This window comes from Scleropages formosus, chromosome 4 (genome assembly GCF_900964775.1).
Source record: "Scleropages formosus chromosome 4, fSclFor1.1, whole genome shotgun sequence".
NCBI classification, from domain to species: Eukaryota; Metazoa; Chordata; class Actinopteri; order Osteoglossiformes; family Osteoglossidae; genus Scleropages; species Scleropages formosus.
This window is the reverse complement of record NC_041809.1, coordinates 9,978,471-9,998,771: the sequence shown is the minus strand read 5'-3', so window position 1 is coordinate 9,998,771 and position 20,301 is coordinate 9,978,471. Positions and strand designations below refer to the sequence as shown.

Below are 20,301 nucleotides of genomic sequence, written 5' to 3'. Positions count from 1 at the left end.
TTAAAAGATAAATTAATGTAAATTCTCAATTTGTAAGAAGCTTTAACTTGTAGGTTAACAGAGGTTTGCAGCAAAAGTAAGCCACAACACTAAGGTTAAGGCCAGCTGTTGTACCGTGCAAAGGGTGTATTTTTTGTAGTCAATAAAATTTGCGAAAAGGACACAGCCATTTTCAATTGTCTCTTGGCCTTTGCTTGTACGATTGTCAGCACATGATGCCAAGCCTTGACATTCACCAGACAGACTGGTTTTTTCCCCCCACCTCGACCCGACAGTCTCCGGCAGTCCGTTTCTCTGGCAGCTATTCTAACACACCCTCTTGTCATTTTTTGAGTTCAATATCTGGTGCTCGGAAGTGGGGGGCAAGGGTGTGGGGGCAGAATGGTTTTGCCCATTGTATTTGGTCTTTTGACCTTCCATGTTGCCCATGAGCAGTGAAGGAGAACCTGACGGTTGCTGTCAGATATGACAGGCAATCTAGTTGGGTTGAGAGGGATTGTGCTTTACAAGTTTTGAAGCCTGAATTTGGGGTCTTTTCTGGTGCTCAGTGCATTTAAATTGACGTTGGTCCCAGGCTTTCCTTTTTTTTTTCCCCCCCCCTCTCTCTCCTGAACTGTCCTGTTTGTATGCACTGTATTGTGCCCCATGCAGTAAACCATATATAGCTTCATTTGTTATATATGTGTGGTTTCATTAGTTACAGTTACATTTATTCATTTAGCAGATGCTTTTCTCCAAAGCTGTATACATCTCAGAGAAAGTAATAGTTCATAGCAATATTTTCATAGTTGGGAATACTGTAGAAATATGTTTTTACAACCACAGTTTATGTAATGATTTTGCTATATGCATGCATGCATATACTGTACCTTTTATACAATACAGTCTGCTTTTCATAAGTCTTTAACAGACCATGTTACATTACTTTCATTTTTCATAAACTGCTCTGTGTAGATGTAAACTAAGAAATATTTATGTTTTAAATAACATATTTCAGATCATAATAGTTGAAATTTTGGTCTTTCCTATAAGCTAAACATGTCCTGTTATGCAGACTAATACAAAAGATTAATTTATTCCCTTGCTTGTTGCTTTACTCAGTTCTTCTCTGAGCAATGATTCACTTGATGTTTTTCATATGGCTGTCCAGGACTGTGCTTGAATATAAAGGTGCATTGTGTTATACGTATCAAGCTTATTGTAATTTAAATGCTCAATTTGTTTCATACATGTAAATATAGCCATTGGCTTTTCATCTCCAGCTGGAAGTAGGAAGCAGTTTGAATGTAAACGGGAGATGGTGGCTTCATAAAGTGGATTTCTGAGGGAAATAATATAATATAGATCAAAATCTGGATGGATAATGGGAAATTGGTTGTGACAATACAATATTAGAAACGCATCTCTGTAATATTTTATTTATTGTACTTTCCACTTTTCACTGTCAAGGGAACATATTTCATCTTACCTTGCAAGCTCTAGTCTGTAGAGATTTTGACCTCAATATTCTCATAAAAATGAATATAGTGTGTAAGACAGCACAATTTTCTCTCTGTAAAATCATGCATAAAAACAATTTATTTAAACCATTTAAATGTCTGCAAATTACTGCAGGTAATTTTAACAGTGGAATTCCTGTGGGGTTTCATTTGAAATTGTCCTGTAATTCAGTTTTCTTATATTATTTTGAAATGTTACTGTATGCCAAATGTAATTTTTGCGTTTGCTTAAGTTATGTGAAGTAAAGATAGGTGTATAATAGGTTTACAAGATAATACATTACTATAAGATCATAATTTTCTTAATAAATTAATTCTTCTTTTCGGTAGTTGAAATAAAAGGCAGTTTTTAACCGCAGCATGAATAGATTGTTCTCTGACTGTCTTATTCACCTGTACACGTAACACTGAAATTTGTCACAAAAATTTAGCAGGGCTTGAAAATCCAGCTTTTACATTTTTTTTTTTATTATTATTATTATTCTTCAAAGCTAAAACGTTATTGTGATGTGCCTGGTTGTGCACAGTCAGACAATGAACTTGGTCACAGACTAATGTGATTAAAGATAAAAAAAAAAAAGTTTCTATTTTCTGGTAATTTTAAAGGGAGACTGTCAGAACAAAGAAAAATAGTAGTAATAATAATAACTAAACAAAAACAAGAACTGCATATGGAGAGGAAGAAAAAACTTAAGTGAAAGCATCAGGGAATTTTGGTGTTTTTCTTGACAAAATGGGTATGCCGTTTTCACTTCAGAAAGGATAAAACAGGTGATTGGAGTCAAGTGCTAATTATGATTGTTGTTTACCAGTGGGTTCTCTGGATAAGATCCCTCTTTTCTGTGCAGGTGGATAATCTGGCATGAACCTGAACTTGCCAGAGTTTTTCCTGGTCAGTGGGCTTCTTGAAACCTGAAAGTTTGCCATGCCAGGTACCAACTAATACCAGTGGGTGGTCCATAAGTTGGCATCTGTCATAAAGTCATCTGCCTATGAGTGAATATCTAGTACCATGAGATAGTTGAGAAGGGTCAGAACTGCCCACTTGATTGCTTCACTTGACATCTCATTCTGCTTTTACTGTACTGCTCCTTACTTGTTGTAAGCTTGTTGCAGTTGTACAGCACAGGAAACTTCTGTCCGTCTACCTGCTGGAACCCTCCTGAACCCTCTCTGAAGCATCCAACTCAAACACAAAAACGAAAAGAAAAATATGGAAAAGTGAAAAGTGAACCACCACATAGTGTTTCTATGATTGACTGAAATGCGGTTTGACACTGCTCTGACCAATGGACAGGATAGGGAACACCTTTGTGGCTGAGTTTGGAAAAGGTGGGCTTTTATCTGCAGAAAGTATAGAATGAAATAAATGAACAACAATAATAATTTTCCAACTCTAAAGGGGACCTCATCTGCTATTAAAATACTTGGGCATCAGACTGTTTGCAAATGTACTTGCCACATAAATGGAATGAAAGATATAACTTTCTTGTCTCGTTTGCACAATTTGATTTTATGTGAGCCCAGTCTACTGCAGTGATTTTAGGACTGTCCTCAAAAGACTGCCAGTCTTTGCCGTAATTTATATAATCTCTGGACACTACAGTGTATTTTGCATGTGTAGGTGTTGAAATGTGGCTGGTGCAGAGTGACGCCCAAATGGAAGTGGAACAGATTTGTATAAGCCGAAAGGACTACTGGTTTGTCACCATTGTATACCTCTGTGGACCCTTCCTAGGACCTGGTACATGTCTGCCTGGCCTGGAACATCACAGGTGAATGTAGCTGTGGTTGAACGAGTCATACTGGACAAAACAGGAATGCTGTAGGAGGAGAGAAGGAATTTTGGCAGATGTGGGACAGTACTGGGACAAGAGAGGGAAACGTGCCATAGTTATTAGTACTAATTTAGCCTGTGAACTTCCAAACACATTAATTTAGTTTGGGATTTTAGGAAACAATATGTTCCTTTTTATTTCTGCACATAGACAAGGTGTAGTTAAAGTGTTTGTGTGTTTTAGTTAGTGTCCAAAAGTGCAAATCGTTCTTTTCTGTTGTTTTCGTAGGTAAAGCATTATAAGTAACTAAGGACAGCCTGTTATCCATTTCAGCCTCTGAAGCCAAATTGCCTCTAGGGAGGCTGAACAAGGTTTCTGCCCCGATTGTTTGAAATGGCTGACTTGAGCTCAGTTGCTTTGTTATGATTGACATCCATACTCTGACATTGCAGCTCCACTTAAAAGAAACAATGAAGTTCTAACTAGGATTTCATTGAAAACGAAAAAAGGTGATATTTCACAAAGTTATAAACAGTTGTAGTGTAACAAGTATCTTATGGGGCAGAGCAGACTTCACTTTTTCCTTCTTTTAATTAGCTCATTTTTCTCTAAATCCTATGTTTTCTGACAACATGACAAACCTGTGTAAGTAATTATATAGCACTGCAATCAATGATACAAATTTCAGTGCATTTCTAATATTATGGAAACTTTAAAACTACAATAAAATGTGTAATTTGCATATTTCCAATAATACCTCTTGCTCGACTGTGTGTAAAAAGAAAAAAGGGAATTGTCAGAATTTGATTTGATATTAATCCTTAGACCTGAATCAAAATTGTTGCTATTAAATTGTAATGTAGGCTGGAAATGTATGCTACTTAACATAATATTGTGCATGAATTATGAACTTTCTTCTGGTGTCTTGCTATCCTTGTCAGGAGTAGTAACGGTCATGTGCTCGGAGAGAACATTTTAAAATGTCATTTTGTCATTGTATGGCAGCAGTGTTACATATGTTGTTAAAATCAGCTTATTGTTTTTGTGTCCATATTCATTTATCGTTAAAAACAAAATTGAATACAATACTTACAATTGGAAAATAACTTTTGTTTCTTTTGAATGTCGTTTTCATTTTCAAGCCCACACAAAAGTGATTTTTGGAGGTCTGCATGCAGAATATTCAGAGCATTTCTCGTGGCCTGATTGTGCCAAGGTCTGTCCCATTCTTCCACAGCAGTGTTCATAGCAACACTTTGCTTTCCTTCAGCTGTAGCTTGAATTGGTTTTTTTTTTTAATTTAACTTAAATTCTTTATTACGACAAAAAAAAAAAGTCTGTCAAGTGTCTGTGGACATCTGTGAAATTGTGTTAAGGTTTGTTTTAAATATTACTGAAAGTTGTATTTTGCTCCAGAGCACTAATTATATAATGCTCCTGAGTGCTGTGATGAAGACACTTCTGGACAGGTTCATTTTAAAGCTTCATTTCCAGAAAATAGAAATGACCTTGTCTTACATTAGTGGGTTTTACAGAGATGACTCCTTCAGTGCTTCCCATGGGAATCATGACTGATCACACTGAATACTTCACATTTCGCAGATATGCTCACAAATCATCCCCATGATTTATTCAGAAAAAAGAATAAAAGCAATAACGTGGTACCTGCTCTTAGTAATTTAGATCTTTGATCTGAGAAACTGAATGGATTTTTTTTTTTTTTTTTTTTTAAATAAAATCCTTTCAGGGTGTTTTTAGCATTTTTCTTTGTAAGTAGTGTTTTCTTTTTCTGCCCCTTTTTTTTTCCAGTGGTTATTAGTTTATCCTTAATACTCTATGTTCAGGTTATGTTTATAGTTTGTGTTGTTGTGTAATCATTTCTATAAATTTTCCATCACAATTCTCCTGTTTTTTTTTCATTTTGTTTTATAGTTACGAACATTACAATTGGATTAGCAGTTGCTGAGTTAGTGTTTCATGTATTCAAGTATTTCGACAGTAACAAGGATTACTAAGAAATATGGAGGAGTCTCTTTCAAAAAAGAAAAATCTTATTTTACCAGTAATCAACAGGTTATGGTGTTACATTTGAAAGGGACACACGGCTTAGACTGCCCATCGTCTTTCTCGTGGGCAACAAGCTACTGCTGGAAGCCGACTGGATCCGCATGGGCTGGAATGTCAATGATGGGCTATCGTGGTGGAATGACGTCTGGCGCTTGGTCCCCTGAGGGAACCCAAGCAGAAGTAATGAGTGTTACTGCTGGGTAAGGGCTCCCAGGCACACCGGGAGACAGCCTTTCCCCATCAGCCTCGCCGAGCGCCAGCGCTCCAGGCTCCAGCAGAAAGGCTGGTGTGGACAGCCATCCCCAGGCCTGTCGGCCGCAGCCGGCCTGGACATGCTCACGTAGAGAGTGCGGAGACGAGATGACATTAAGGAGCCAGGCGGGCAGTCAGCCATGTGGGGGTAGATGATCAGCATTCAGAACCAGCAGACCCCCCCATGATTCTCCAGCTGTGCTGGGGGTTGTCTGGTTATCTTTAAGTGTGTGGATGAAGCCCTTAATGTTTGAATGGTTTCCATAACCGTTGAAACTGTTGGTGGGTTTTTGCGGTCTTGTTATTTATTTACTGAAGACAGACTGAGGTGAAAAGCCTGCAAGAAATGACAAGGGCTTCACATATCATGAAACACATGATGCATGCAATCACTTTTTTCCACTTATAAAGTGAGCAGCTGTAGTCTAAGTTTAACACAGACAAACTTTGTTGACAGTTTACCCTGTAGTCACCCCCCGCACCCAAAAAACTGAAATCTCAGAATACTTGGTGGTTTGAAATCTTAGTAATATCATTGATTACAGTGCTGAAGAAGTTCCATAAATAGCAGGCATGCTCTCAGTTGGGCAACACCATAGAGTCAGAGAGTAACTGAGTTCAATAGGAAAATGTCCAGATTCTGAGTATTACACGACATGGATTCCTCATCTAACAGGATTAATATCCCACATAAGATGGTCAGGCAAATTTCTTCTATGATGGAATCAAATTACCATTATTTCTTATCTATTATACATGACAGTGATAAAACTAACATATTAAACACCAAAAAAATTCTAAGTCTGTCTGTTAATGTTACATTTCTGTCCATTCATTTATTTTCAATAACTGCCTTTCCAATGTACAGTGTGTAAGGCAGGGTATACCCTGGAGGAGATATTTTGATAGATCACTGACTGTCTTTCACTCTGTACAGCATGCAGAATACATAGTTAGAGACACTGCATAGCGTAACTAATGAATGTTTGATCCCCGCTCCTGTGGTTTCCTTGAACAAAGTACTTACCTTGAATTGCTCCAGGAAAAAATTACCCTGCCATATGAATGGGTAAATCACTGTAACTAGCATTGCATATCACTTTGAAAAAAGCAACTGAAAGAATTACTACAAATAGTAGTACTAAATCTGCTATTTACTAGTGATATTAATCTTAAATGAAGGTTGTGATCTGTTGAGATTATCAGTGTGATAGCATCTAACGTGTGTGGAGAGCGGAGTGGGTCTAGGTTGCCAGACTGCACTCTTTAGCTTTCTGGAGGTGTCTTGGACCTAATTCAACAGAACACCGATGAAGGGAGGTGCCCACTTGACAACCTCAATGAAATATCCATGTTGGTACCCTGTGGTTGGTGTGGTGTGGGAGGAGGACATTAAGCTGCTTGGTTTCGAGTCATGGCAATGTATGATGGCAGTGCTGTGGCTTCATGGCAAGGTTGGTTTGACTGGATCCTTGTATAAAGCTGTTGTAGTATACGCATGGGCTGTAACATCTTGTCCTGTGTATCTTGAATAAAATAGGTTGTACAGTGAAAGATAAAGTAGGCAGTGACTAAAATTCAATGAATAAAATACCTGTTGTAGAAGTAAAATTACCATGTATCCGAGAAAAATATTATTGCACCATGTAATAAGGCCATTGTGGTTTTTCCTTGTATGGGACCCCACTATTTGAGGGCTGAGTGTGCTGGTATACTGTAATTTTTCCAAGTATGAAAGTTCAAAGAATTTTTGCATAAAATCTTTCCACAGATTAAATAATGAAAGAAAGAAACCTGTAGATAGCATAAGTGATATAATATGTTAGATGTGAAACAGTGTCAGAAGGCCATGGAAGAAAGGAAGAAACAAGATTACAACATTAATTGGCTGCCGAAACTATCAGAACATTGTAAGACTCACAGTTCTTTTTTTTTTTTTTTTTCTTTTTTTAAAAAAGAGGCTGTGTGACAAAGGCTTTACCCCAGCAACAGATTTATCTGTTGTACAAAATTTTTGGTATTTGAAATTACAAGAAAGCCTGAAGCTTGCGATCGACTAGTTAATTGTAGCTTTGACATACTAATGACTTCTGATAACTAGGTACAGCGTTAACCCTAGTGTCCTACCTTAAACACACACACTGTGTTGTTAACGGTAATATTAGGGTTCCCTGTATGAAAGTTGGCCAGCTTAAATACATCTGCCAGGAACAGGCAGGGGCAGCAGGTTACTAAAGCGTGTCTGTGAGGACCGGCTGAACACTGTCCCTGTCAGAATAAGTAGGAGACAGAAAAGCCTGACCAAGTCCACAATAGCTGGGATATGGCATTGTTAGGAAGACCACTGGCATGAAGAGGGCCAAGGAGGATGATGTGAATTCCTAACGGCCTGCAACCAAGCCAAGAGAAATAAAGACAAGAGCATGACACTACATTGTGTCTGGTGTAGCAAGAGAAAGGTCCTGAATTCCTCTTATGTCTAAGGCTATTTCTCATGAATAGCAAAGAAAATATTGGTTGTTTTGTTTCAAAAATTGTTATGAGCATCATCCTTTTTTTTTTTTTTTCTGATCCCTTTGTCCGAAGTGACTTACTGGGTAAAATAATCAACTTTCCAACAATTTATCTATTTATACATACTATGCCATCTGAAATAATTCAGGTACCTTGTTCAAGGGTACTACATCACGAAGAAGGATTAAAGCCGGAGATCTTCACATTTCAAGGCAGCAGCCAAACCCACTCCACTGCATACTGCCCCAAGATGCATCGTGTCATCCAGTAGTGTATTAAAAGTACACTGCACATTGTAATCAACTGTGTGCTGGAACTCATTACCTGGTGTTTGTACTTTACAGTGGGTTTACAGCAGTCTTTATATACCTGATTCATCAGAGTACCTTGTTATGCAGTAAAGCTTCTTGGTGCTTGCAGTTACTGCTTCATCCCAGGACTGTTGCTTAACCAGATGCTGTTCCCCTCTGTATTAGAGGAAATTATGCATATTTTTCCAACTCATTAATTGTGTTGTCAAAAATTAATTAATAAACTCCTAGGTAGTATGGGATGCTCTAGAGCATTAAGTTTTACTTTTGGTTTGGTTTCTACGCACTTCCCTCATGGTCAAAGTGTCCTTGGTTTTTCCACACAATGGAGTGGGGGGGGATGAACATTTTTTATTTATAAATAATAACAATCAAACTTTTGTTAGTAGGTTGACCTTAAAAATAAGATGTGTCATTACAATAAGCGAAAACCACAGGTAAATATCAAGGCTTGAATGTTTAGTGATTTATAAATTATTACCTGAAAAGCGTGGAAAGAAATCACTATGGTCAGTAATGGACACATTATATATTATTTATTTGAAGCAGTATACACACACACAGCGGTCTAAACCGCTTGTCCCAAGCGGGGTCGCGGCGAGCCGAAGCCTAACCCCCCAACACAGGGCGTAAGGCTGGAGGGGGAGGGTGCACACCCAGTACTGGATGTCAGTCTATCACAAGGCACCCCCAAGTGGGACTCAAACCCCAGACCCACTGTGCCACCGCACCCCCCTTGAAGCAGTATAAAGCATTATAAAGCATTTTAAAAAGAAGTCACTTGCACTGAAACATGATTATAACAGCCTGCAGAATATTGAAGTGCAGTGTTAATTCAACTGAAATGTTATTCACAATTGTAAATCTGCCACGATGTCCTGTTGAAATTGATTTTTTTTTAGATATGTGCTATTTACTGAAAGATTTATATATAAATGCAAATATATCTAAATTTCAACATTTGTATCTTTCAGGTTCTACAGTTCATATACATTTAAAGACCAACTTAACATTAACCTTTAGTTTTATAATATTAATATGTAGTTAGCCAAGTTAGCTTATGACAGTGTAATTGTTCTTTAAAATTTGATAGTCTTCTCAAAGTGATATTTCAACTTTTCCTCAGTGATGGCGAAAGCTTCTACGTGTTAATTTCCTTTGCAGGAAAACAGGTAAACATTTTCATTTCAAAATGCAGCTCTTAAGTGTGCTGAATTTGTTCAAAATTGTTAGGGAAAAAAGTGTCAATATGGTTTTTATGAGCAGGAAGGCTTTTTTTCCCTGAGATTTTGAAGTGACCTCTTTTCGTTACATAGCAGGACCTGAAACTATCACATGCTGAAGTTATGTGGATGTTCAGTGACAGTGTCAGAAGTCATATGCTGGTGACTGAACACCACATCCTGCTTCCATGTTAATCTCTTCTCTGCAAGTGATAGTGCCAGTCTGGTTGGACACTTATTGTTCAAAACTCCTCAATTTCTTCTATCACAAGAAAAACTTTTGTACATGTTTTGTACATGCATGAAGCACAGTTTACTACTATTCAGTCTGATTGTTTGTGCTATATGCTTTGTCTCCTCAGAGTAAACCAAAAAGTCCAATATGAACAGTACACTGTTTGTTACTGTAATCATTTATGAACTTCACTGCCTGTCAGTTTTGTTGATTTTTGCCATGAAAGAGCCAAATTCATCTTTTACTTTGAGAAAAATGAAAGGATCTGTAATTTTCTTCTTGAAAGAGTTTTTTAATGAAATTTTCTACTGACTCCTCACATCATACTCAGCAAAAAGTTCAATTTTCTCTGTGTAACTGCAGTTGTGTAAATGGATCAAATGGATCAGATTGGAACATTTCAGAAGACTTATTACTTACTGTATGTTTTTTCTTCCCAAGGACCAAAACGGGCTCCTCTGACTGCACAGTACAGGAGGGCCAGGAGGCGCTATCTGGCCAGCTCCAGGTCTGTACAGACTGGCTGCGAGCCTATTTCCGTGAGCCACAGGTGGCGGAGAAACTGCCCATGCCATGCTTTCACCACCCTGTCTTTCAGGAAGGTTGGTAATGGGAATTTCAATGGTGCTGTGTTTAATGCTTCTTGCTGTGAGGTTAAGCCCAGGTATCAAGCGCAAGTTTAGGGCAGCTACAAGCCTTCAGATTCTGCAAGTGTTCCAAAAGTTTGTGATAGCCTTGGCCCTGGCCTTCATAAAACTTTGGCACATGTTCGGAAAACGTTGCAGTTTTAACTCCTGACATGAGCTGACGGAGCTTTTTAAAATGAGAACATCTGAGTCGTAAAGTTTCAACGAGCCTATTGTTTTGCCCACCCTCCAAAACTAGGAGGGGAATGGCTGACAAATGGACTATTACATGAATCCAGTGAACAAACCAGTGACAATTATTCGCAGTGAGATGGCCCCTAGCTAGGGTTTTATGAGAGCAAATATGCTTATTGTGTAAATTAACAAGTAATTGCTTAAGATATATGGCATTTTTCTATCTTTGTTTTTATGAACCCAGCAGGGCTCCGTGTTAACTTTTACTTTCTCTCTGCCCTGAAGGGCAGTCTGTGAAAAGGTTGTTTGCCGTTGTTTTTTCCTCCAGTAATAGTGCTCTTCGATCTAATGTTGATGAAGTTGCCAAGCTATGTGTACCATGCCCCCTTTTTGTAGACCTACATAATAGACTGCCAACAAGTGCTTCACTGATTTTATAAATATATTAATTTTGGCATCGTTAGTGAAGTTGCTACATATGCCACAGTATGTTGGCAAGGTTATCCATGTGTGGTGCTAATATGAAGTTACCTCGTGTTTTATTGTGGGGAAACTGAAGGAATTACTCTCCTTTGTTATGAGTAACAGTGTGAATCAGTTAGTGTATGAACCACAATATGCTGATCAGAGGCCTCTTTTCACTGATTTTCCTCATAACTCTTTATGCATTGTTATATCTTTCTCACGTGTTTGTATTGGTTTAACTGGACATGTTGTGTTCTCCAGCATTACTTAAAGTGAGCATGTATGTTCACATGTAACATAAATTCAGATATAACATTTTGTTAGTGACAGATCGGCCTTGAACAGCATAGCTGGATTTGTTACAGCTCTCCAATTTCATCAAAGAGACAGATGGAGCTGTTAGATGGATACCATCAGCATCCATCTATATTTAGTTTTTTTTTCTTCAATAAATAAACGAAAATTTGGAAACAGAGGTTGTGCAGACTTATTGGTCTCTGAGTACTAGACATGTATCTTTATGATGAAGTGACAAGTTGTCATATTTCCAGCTTTCCGTTTTTCATTCCAGTCGATAGGTGATCCAGACTGGAGTGATTGGCAGGTACATATTCCACAATTTCATGTGTGAATCTCTCCAGTGGAAATTTTTTATTTTTTTTTTTCTTTTTTTCCTATAAATGCTTTGCCAGTCCTCAAGCCACTAGTTGTAAATTCTTTTATTGCCAAACCCAATTTAATGTACACATTTGTAGAAGGCTGTATTATATAAATAGTGTTCCATACAGATAAGCTTCATGCAGTTATGCAGTGAGAGAGAGACATTTTAGTGTGTTATTTGCATTAACAAATATGAATAAAAGCTCTAAATTACAGCAAAGCTGTACACATGAAAGTTGATTTAAAATGTCATGACTCAAGGATAATTTAGTAGAGAGAGAAACTGCATTCTCATTTATTCAGAAGGTATGTCATGCTCAGCTAAAGGGTATGCTCAAAGGAACTTGAGTAATATTCGAAAGAAAAGTGGGTACTGTGATAACCTGTTTAGTATCTGAGAAAGAATGTTTCGGATGGCCTTATTGTCATTAGACTAAGAATTGCCCCTTTGAAAATAATAACCACAGTGGATCCAAATCATTTTAAAAAGAAAATAACAGAATGGTTTAAGCTACTTAGGTGGAATGCCAATTACATTTTAATATGCGGCTGAGGGCATTTTGAAGAGAGCAGAGGCAGCTCCCGCACACCCACAACCCACCAGCAGCCCCGGCCAGCTGTGCCGCCCTCCCCTCCTAGCCGCTCTGTGCATCTCGGCCGCATGGTAATTTAGCAGTACACTACCTAAGCGACAACATTTTCCACAAGCGGGTAATCTACAGAGAGGTTTTTTTTTTTTTTTTTTGTATGGTTATGAGCGAGGGCACCTCAGCCCAGCAACACAACAATACATCAGAACCAATTACGATATCAACTTTCACTGTGATACCCCTCGCCACACAAGTGCGTGCGTTTTTGCCCCAGGCAATTCAAATTGCATCTAATTTGAAGTCTTTGGGGTGTTAATTAAATTTTGGAATATAAGGAATTCTTCATTAGTACCTGCTCTGAATAGGAGATTATTGCTCTTCTTCCTTTCTCTTAAAGTGGCGGCTGGCAGTAAACAACAGGTTGAGGGGCTTGACCATTCGATGGGAACATACAGTATAAAAAATGTTATATTTTCTGAAATAATATGTATGTATGCTGCACTGTCAGCGTGGGGTTTCAGTCCAGCTCGGAGTGTGCGAAGCGTACATCTTTCCGGAGTCGGACTCGACTTGATGGCACTTCCATCCATCCACCGAGTGAAGGGATTTATCTATATTTGTCTGAACTCTTAAGTTTTTCTCTTTGTAATGTACAAATAGTCTTATTAAAGATGGGCTATGCTTTACATTTTAATAATGATAAATAGGGTTCTCTGTTTCCTTTGAAATGAGCTGCCCTTTAGCAGCTGAATTTTTAAGCTGCATTTGATGTATTTAGCAGAATGTAGTAGTACACAAAATTAGTTTTACATTACTGAATAGAGTAACCGCAGTAGTCGGCTGTGTAGGGGTTTTTTTTTTTTTTTTGCATTGAAACATCAGGGTTTTATATAATACACACAATGTACATTTTGGTAAAATTAACCATCTGAAAAACATTGTAAAGTCTTCAAAGCAACACGTTTAAAGTGGTCAAGTCATCCTGTGTTGTTTGCTGTGATAATTGCAAACTTTGGAGCATGTCGTTAGAAGCACAACAAAATAATTTTCTTTCCAGTGTTACTTCAACAAGATATACGTGCATATCCCACCATGATGGATGGATGGATAGATAGGACTTTATTGATGCTAAATGAAATTATGCTAAGCCACAGCAACACACATGCCTTGTTTCAAATCTTGTATCTATTGCAGATGGTGTTACACATCATTTCCACATTAGCAAGCAAACTGGTTTCTAAAAACCTGTGGGTTGTACTCCACTCCACATCCAAGATATGTCCAGAAATGCACCACCTGCTGTTCACAAGCACGGCATGCCCGCTACTTCTCCTCCCACCACTGGCGATCTCCGTTTACTCACAGAATCTGAAACGCATTTACACTCACTGCTCTGGAGCTCTGCCGTTCCGCCTCAAGCCCATCCAGAACACCACATACCCACCAGACGAGTGCAGGCAGCCTCCTCAAGACCAGCAGCTGATCCCCTGCACACAAAAAAAACCATACCGCTGCCACAACCACAGCCCTTAGCTGGATACAAACAACAGAATGAGAAATACAGAGAAGAAATTTGATAAATAACTTTATGATTGTGAAAGCAGTCAGCGCATTCCAAACAACGTATTATGTCTGTTTCAAGGTGTCCCGTGTCTTTGCATTGTGATGTGCTGTTAACGTTTAACTCAAGTATTTAAATATGATCAGAGTATATCTGGCTCCTTATAAATATTCACTGCAGGCCCTTAGTTTACAAAATCCCTTATTTATATTTAATTTTCTTATACTGTATAAGAAACCACAAGAAACTCAAAACACTAATTGGTAACAAAACCAAATTAAGGTTACAAGCAAGATGCAAAATGACTAAATGTAAATATGTACAGGAAGCCATGAGCACATGTCTGCAAAATAAGACCTACTTACAATTTGAACAGGAGACCACCGTGGTGTGTCTCTGAACTGTTCCTGGGCAACAAAGGACCTTTCAACTAGGATGTTAAAGCACTGATTTAAAAAAAAAAAAATCACATGATTGATATCAGCACAACCTAAGCAGAGTATAACAATAATGACTGTAATTTCTAAAAGTGGTACTGGAAGGAACATTTGAGCAGCTCTCATCTAGTGAATATGAACTGTAAACCTTATTAAACATGCACCATACCTGAGTATCATTGACATTACTGTTCATCAAAAAACCTCTGAACAAGACAACATGATTACTGAACACAGCTGGACATGTCCCAGGGCGTGATGCCCGATGACCTCTTGTGAACGTTCAGCAATCAGTTCTTTCTCTGTAAATGTGGAGCCCTCCTGATCACTGGTATCATTTTATGTAAAACTTAACATATGCCATGGTTTTGCTTTTTGATTTAACTCAAAATAAAATATAACTACTTCTGTTAAATATTGCATATAAATATAGTTCTTAAAATCTTTTGCAAGAAATCTGTGTAGAAATGGCTCTGTTCAACATGTCGTTTTTTTTTTTTTCTTCTCTCTCCTAAGATCGCATGCTTTTATTTAAAGGATGTATACTTTTTGCATGGTAATTGTCATGTGCAGCAGTTTAACTCATGGATGCCTGATGTCAAGTTTTGCACCAAATTCCATCCTCTTAAATGAAAACTGCTGAGTCTTTATTTATGAAGTTAACTGAATTGTTCAATTATTCATTAGTCGGAATTGGTTTATTAGACTCTCCATGGAACTTGATGCAAACAATGTAGAATCGAGGCTTGAGTCCTGCTCTTATCGCCCAAGAAATGCGGTATTTTAAAGCTGTCATCCCCATCCAGTAGGATTCAGCACAGGTGCTATTGCTGGTGAACTAACAAGAATTTTGACCTATCCATAAATATTTGCTAAAATGGTAAACATAAAAATCATGTGATTGGATTCTCCCGATCAATAGCTGCACATTACCTCCCAGCCAATCCAACATTTCCAAGTCCCAGTTGGCTAATACTACTGTAATCTGCTGCCTCATGGAATTAAATGAACTATAACGTATTTATGGCTTGTCCAAATTGCATGCAGAGCTAAGATTACAGGAGGTACTTCAGCCTGCATTTAAACAATTGACTCGGGCAGTGCCCAGCAAAACAGGGTCTTGACCCTTCCCATGGCATTTTAAACCCCTCATTAACTGTGAAATACCATGAGTGCCTCTGCCACCTGAACTGACTTTAATGAAAGACCATCGTTCAACCTGGAGAGGTCCTTCCTGGGCAGTAGGTATCTGAGGGATCTGCAGCTGTTTTCCTCTTGTTCCTAAAAGCTTTAGATATTCTGCAAAGAATACTGATCAAGAAGCTGTCCTAATCAAGCAAGTATATTTATTTGTTGCTCTGTTATCGCCCTGCGATGTTCTGGTGCCCCATTCAGGGTGTTCCGTGCCTCTGTCCCTGTTTTCCGGATGGATGGAGACCGCCGCAACACTACACTGCTTAAGCAGTTCGTAATAATGGGAGAAAAAAGAAAAAAATATTATTGGATATTATCCATTTACAGCTGGATAATTACTGTGATGCACATATTTGGATCAGAGTAATATGTTGAGGACATAAACTGCCAGTAAACTTTTTGGAAATATTGATATTATATCACACAAGATTAAACCCAAAAATATAATTATCACTTAAGAAATTTGCCTGTTTCTTTCGGCAGACATTGCCTGCATCAAACTGTTTATTCTTTTTTATAATGTTTTGCCAGTAATTAGTATTCCACAGATGGCCAGCACATACCACCCTTAGTCTCCTTTGTGGCAACTTTCTCATTTAAATATGGGAGAAAACCAGAGTGGCGCATTTGAGTGAGATTCCTTCAGTCACAGTTTCTTCCGAGTCCTCTAACTGGCCCCGGGGCAAACGGCCCGCCGTCGATGTGGAGATTAATCCCCAAAGAGCTGTTCGTTCTGCCGCAGATAAATTAAAGCTCTCTGGATTTCCTTTCACCTGTCCATCTGACAGCTCTGTCAGCAGTGACATGCCCTTCCCGCATGCACTAATCCTTGTCCTTTTGCTAAAGAATAATTTATTAACAAATGAAGGAGCTTACATCCCCTCAGTCAGGTTGGTCTTCCCAAATTTGGCTTTTGCCGCTGACAGGGCGATTATCAGTGAATAATTAGTTAACTGTACCTCGGGGGAATTTTTAAAGATAGATCTAGGTAAGAAACATGGGTGGGTATCAATCAAGTGTATCCCCTTTAGACCGTAAGTTCAAGCAAATTACCTTTGTTACCCAGATCTTCTCCACGTATTTGGGATTTACTGTTAAGCACAGGCCAGGTTTAGGGAGGTTAAAGCGAGGGATTGTTTTTTTTTTCTTTTGGACAGCTTTCCCGACTGAACTGATGCCATTGCAACTTTCCAAGCTGGGCTAGGCCAATCCGACTAATAATGTCTAAGCCAAGAAAGCTTGGATAATTTGCATTTGTGTTCTTTACAAGTCTCAGTGATTTCATTTTGATTATTAAAATTAGCGAAAATTGTTACCATTACTCTTTTACGAAAACCAGTTCACAGGTACTTGATAAACTCAGATGGCATTTACTTAAGCACTGTTGAACTGCTCTCTTTGTATTGACTTTTTTAGCTACTTCTTTAAAGCATGAAGATGATGCATTATATGTCTCAAATTACTGGCATTGGTGGGGATATAAAATATATTAGAGAAAGATACTTCTATCAGGTTGTCAAGTTATTTCCATACAAAGCCATGGAAACAAAGGGGATCATTAAAGTGTGTGTAAATAATAATAAAACTGAATAAATCAAATTAAACACCCCATAGGAAATCACCTTGTTGGGTAGTCAGTGTTGTATGGTGAAAGCACAAATCCCTTTTCTCACTTCTCCTAATACTGGGAGGGAAAAAATGCTAACAAGGTGAAGAAATGGACTTCAAATCAGTAATCCTTTTAAGTAATCACAGTAAACAAAATCTGTTTGCCTGAAGAAATCCTCCTGGCAACTGGCTGCTAACGTAACTGCATGTGTTAATGAACCTAAAGCTGTTAATGTGGCGTCTATGGTTAAATTGATTCATGAATTTAGAAGAGAACATAATCTAATGAATTTACTCTGAATAGAAAGCAATTAAAAGGACAAATCAGCCCGATTAACCCCACTGTCACCCAGCTGCCACAAATGATCTATACTTTTAAATGATTTCATAGGGAAAAAAAACTAGGAACACATTTACTGTCTTTTGATCCATATAAATGAATGAACAGAAAGTTAATTTCTTTGCTGACCCTGTTGTAATATAACCTCAGTTATTCTGTTGTCTTATATAAACATACTAAATATTGAATGTGTTGTTAAAGTTTAATATGTTAATAGAATTGTTATCACAACCAGTTAAGAGTTTTTATATTTTCTGTTTTATATATTATACTTTTTGCGATAAAGTCCTGTTTTAAAGTAGTCATGTACTGTTTTGAGAAAAGAGAGACAGTATGGTGATGGACTAACTTTACCCTGATAGTTGTTGCCGACAGATTGGTTTTTTGGGTGCCTGTGTGTGTGTGTGTGGGGTGAACTAACTATGTCTTCTTGCCTTCAGCTGAGAGGTTCACACGGCACTAAAGTGACTCTGTGTCTCTCTGGATACCTGCAGAGTCATTCACCAGCCGAGTGCTCCATGTTTTGCAAAGGGACATCAGGCTGGGAGAGACGGTCTCCTACAAACGTCTCGCCGAGATGTCCGGAAACATTAATGCTGTCAGAGCGGTAGGCGGGGCTATGAGGAGGAACCCAGTAAGTAGACAGCCGCTAGTGTATCTTTCACGGCTAAAGGTGTACAGTTCAGCTTTAATAGGTTTTGCTTCACCCACCTTTTTGATGTGATATATTAGTTCATATCATAAATGAATAATTCCAATGATTTCCAACTGATTTTCACAAGATTTTTTTATAGGTAACTTACTAATTACACAACCCATAGAAATCAGTACAGTATTTCCAGAGTTGAATTTTCTTTGAAATGGTGGTGCAGCAGGTAGCACTTGTGCCTCAGAGAACCTGACCTGTGGTTTCGGACGTGGGTTCGAATCCAGTTCAGGCTGTGTGCGGTTTTCATTTCCTTCCAGTGTTTATGTGGATTTCTTTCCAGTTCTCTGCTTTTCTCCCTCAATCCAAAGATGTTTCACGTGCTAAAGGAATAACTATAGATTATTTAAATATTAATAGTCGATATTTTATTAAATCCAAGTATTGTGCTATGAGTTTAATTCTAATATACTGTGTGTATGGTACATCTTGCTGTATATTTATTATTCAGAATTTAACTTTTATATTACTTTAAATCATATATGAGTAGGAACAGTATAGCCTCTCTCATCATTCCATAGCAATTCTACCCAATTATTATATCCATGTTAAAAAAGCAGTCTGAAATTACTCGTACGTTTTGAGCTTCACTTTCACAAGCCCAGCCCCACAGTTCCTCATGATTCTGACATTGAGGAAAAATTTCATAATCCATTTCAGTCACTGTAAATCCATACTTTATCCATTCTTTAGGAAAAAAACTCCTTTTCTTATTCACCAAGTTTGTCTGTGCACAGATTGCTGTAAACATTAATCATGAGCATTCTTCTTATTACTGCACTCAGCTCAGTGTGTTTTGATAAAGGCTTAATACCAGGGCCTGGGTGTCATGTCAGGGTTGGTGAACCATTTGCACCGGAGGAAAAACTTAAGGAGATCTATTGATTACAGCTTTCCACTGTCGCGATTTCACTTGGATTTAGGTACTAATGAGGCTCTGGTTTGGGGGAAAGACTTCCTCCCCTTTGCCTCTCTACCTGCAGAAACAAGATGTGAAATCTTAGAAAATGTTTGGCTCTGTCCATATTAAAAAAGATGCTCCACTAATACTTTTTTTATTGGTATTTGCGTTTGATGTTCTTCAGCACTGACAAAAGTTACAGTCCATTGCTTGCTTAAAAGGACTTTGCATTTTCCGACGTAAATACTGGATAGAACCGGAGGAGGACAACACCAGATATGTATCTTTATTATTGTCATTAATTTTTTGTTTAGGATTATGTTACCTAAAGTGATTTATAGAATTTGGCCCATTTAAACCACGGTAGTTCCAGGGAGTGGGGCTTGAACCAACAACCATCATGTTATAAGTTCATGTCTTTAACCTATACGTTATCTGTTTTTCTAGCCATATATTATTTTTATTGTCACCATTGTACCAAAATTAATTCTGTTGAGTGCTGCTTCAGAACAGAAAGTACAGTAGATCAGTGAAAATAAAATATGCACGCAAGACATAAATTGTGGAGTTTTTTTTTCTGTTGACTGAGATCTTGGGCCAAATGTACATATATTGAAGAAAATAATGGTTGCAGAAGTTTTTTGTTCTGCTACAGTTTTGTTGTGTATTCAGATTTTGTACTTACGTATATAAATTACGGTCCTAATTTAGAAACCTTAACACCATGGACACCAGGAAATTAATTTGCATAGAGCAATGTTGCCCAAATACCTAATAGGAAGTACAAGTCCCTTGCCACAGAGCACAGCAAGCTGTGATCATTTATCAGTGAGTTGATCATTTATCACTAAGTGGTTATGTCGTGTGTTAAGCTAAAATATGAGGAAAAAGAATGTAAGATCCCTATGGGCAGGCATTTCAAGGATCTTATCAGAACAAAACTTCTCAAGGCCAGAGGAGTCGTTTAGTTACGCCGGAGTGTAATTTACCATTCAGTGGTAATGAGGAAAACATAAGAACGTGTTATTTCGGTTTGCTCCATTGTTGTTGGAGCGCTCAGCTCGACACGGTCCAATTCTTGCCGGCACTGTTTCGTACATTTGCGGTAGGTGATGAGCGCATGTACGTGGCCCCCTACA

At 38.1% G+C, this 20,301-nt stretch overlaps 1 protein-coding gene across 1 annotated transcript in view; it reads left to right on the top strand.

Annotated features, from left to right (window-relative positions):
* LOC108932891 (methylated-DNA--protein-cysteine methyltransferase) overlaps positions 1-20,301 on the top strand; it is a 43,036-nt gene that overhangs the window by 20,640 nt on the left and 2,095 nt on the right. Inside the window, exons 3-4 of the mRNA XM_018749594.2 lie at positions 10,321-10,481; positions 18,050-18,189. Coding sequence (XP_018605110.2) covers positions 10,321-10,481; positions 18,050-18,189 — 301 coding nt within the window. The remainder of the gene's footprint in view (positions 1-10,320; positions 10,482-18,049; positions 18,190-20,301) is intronic.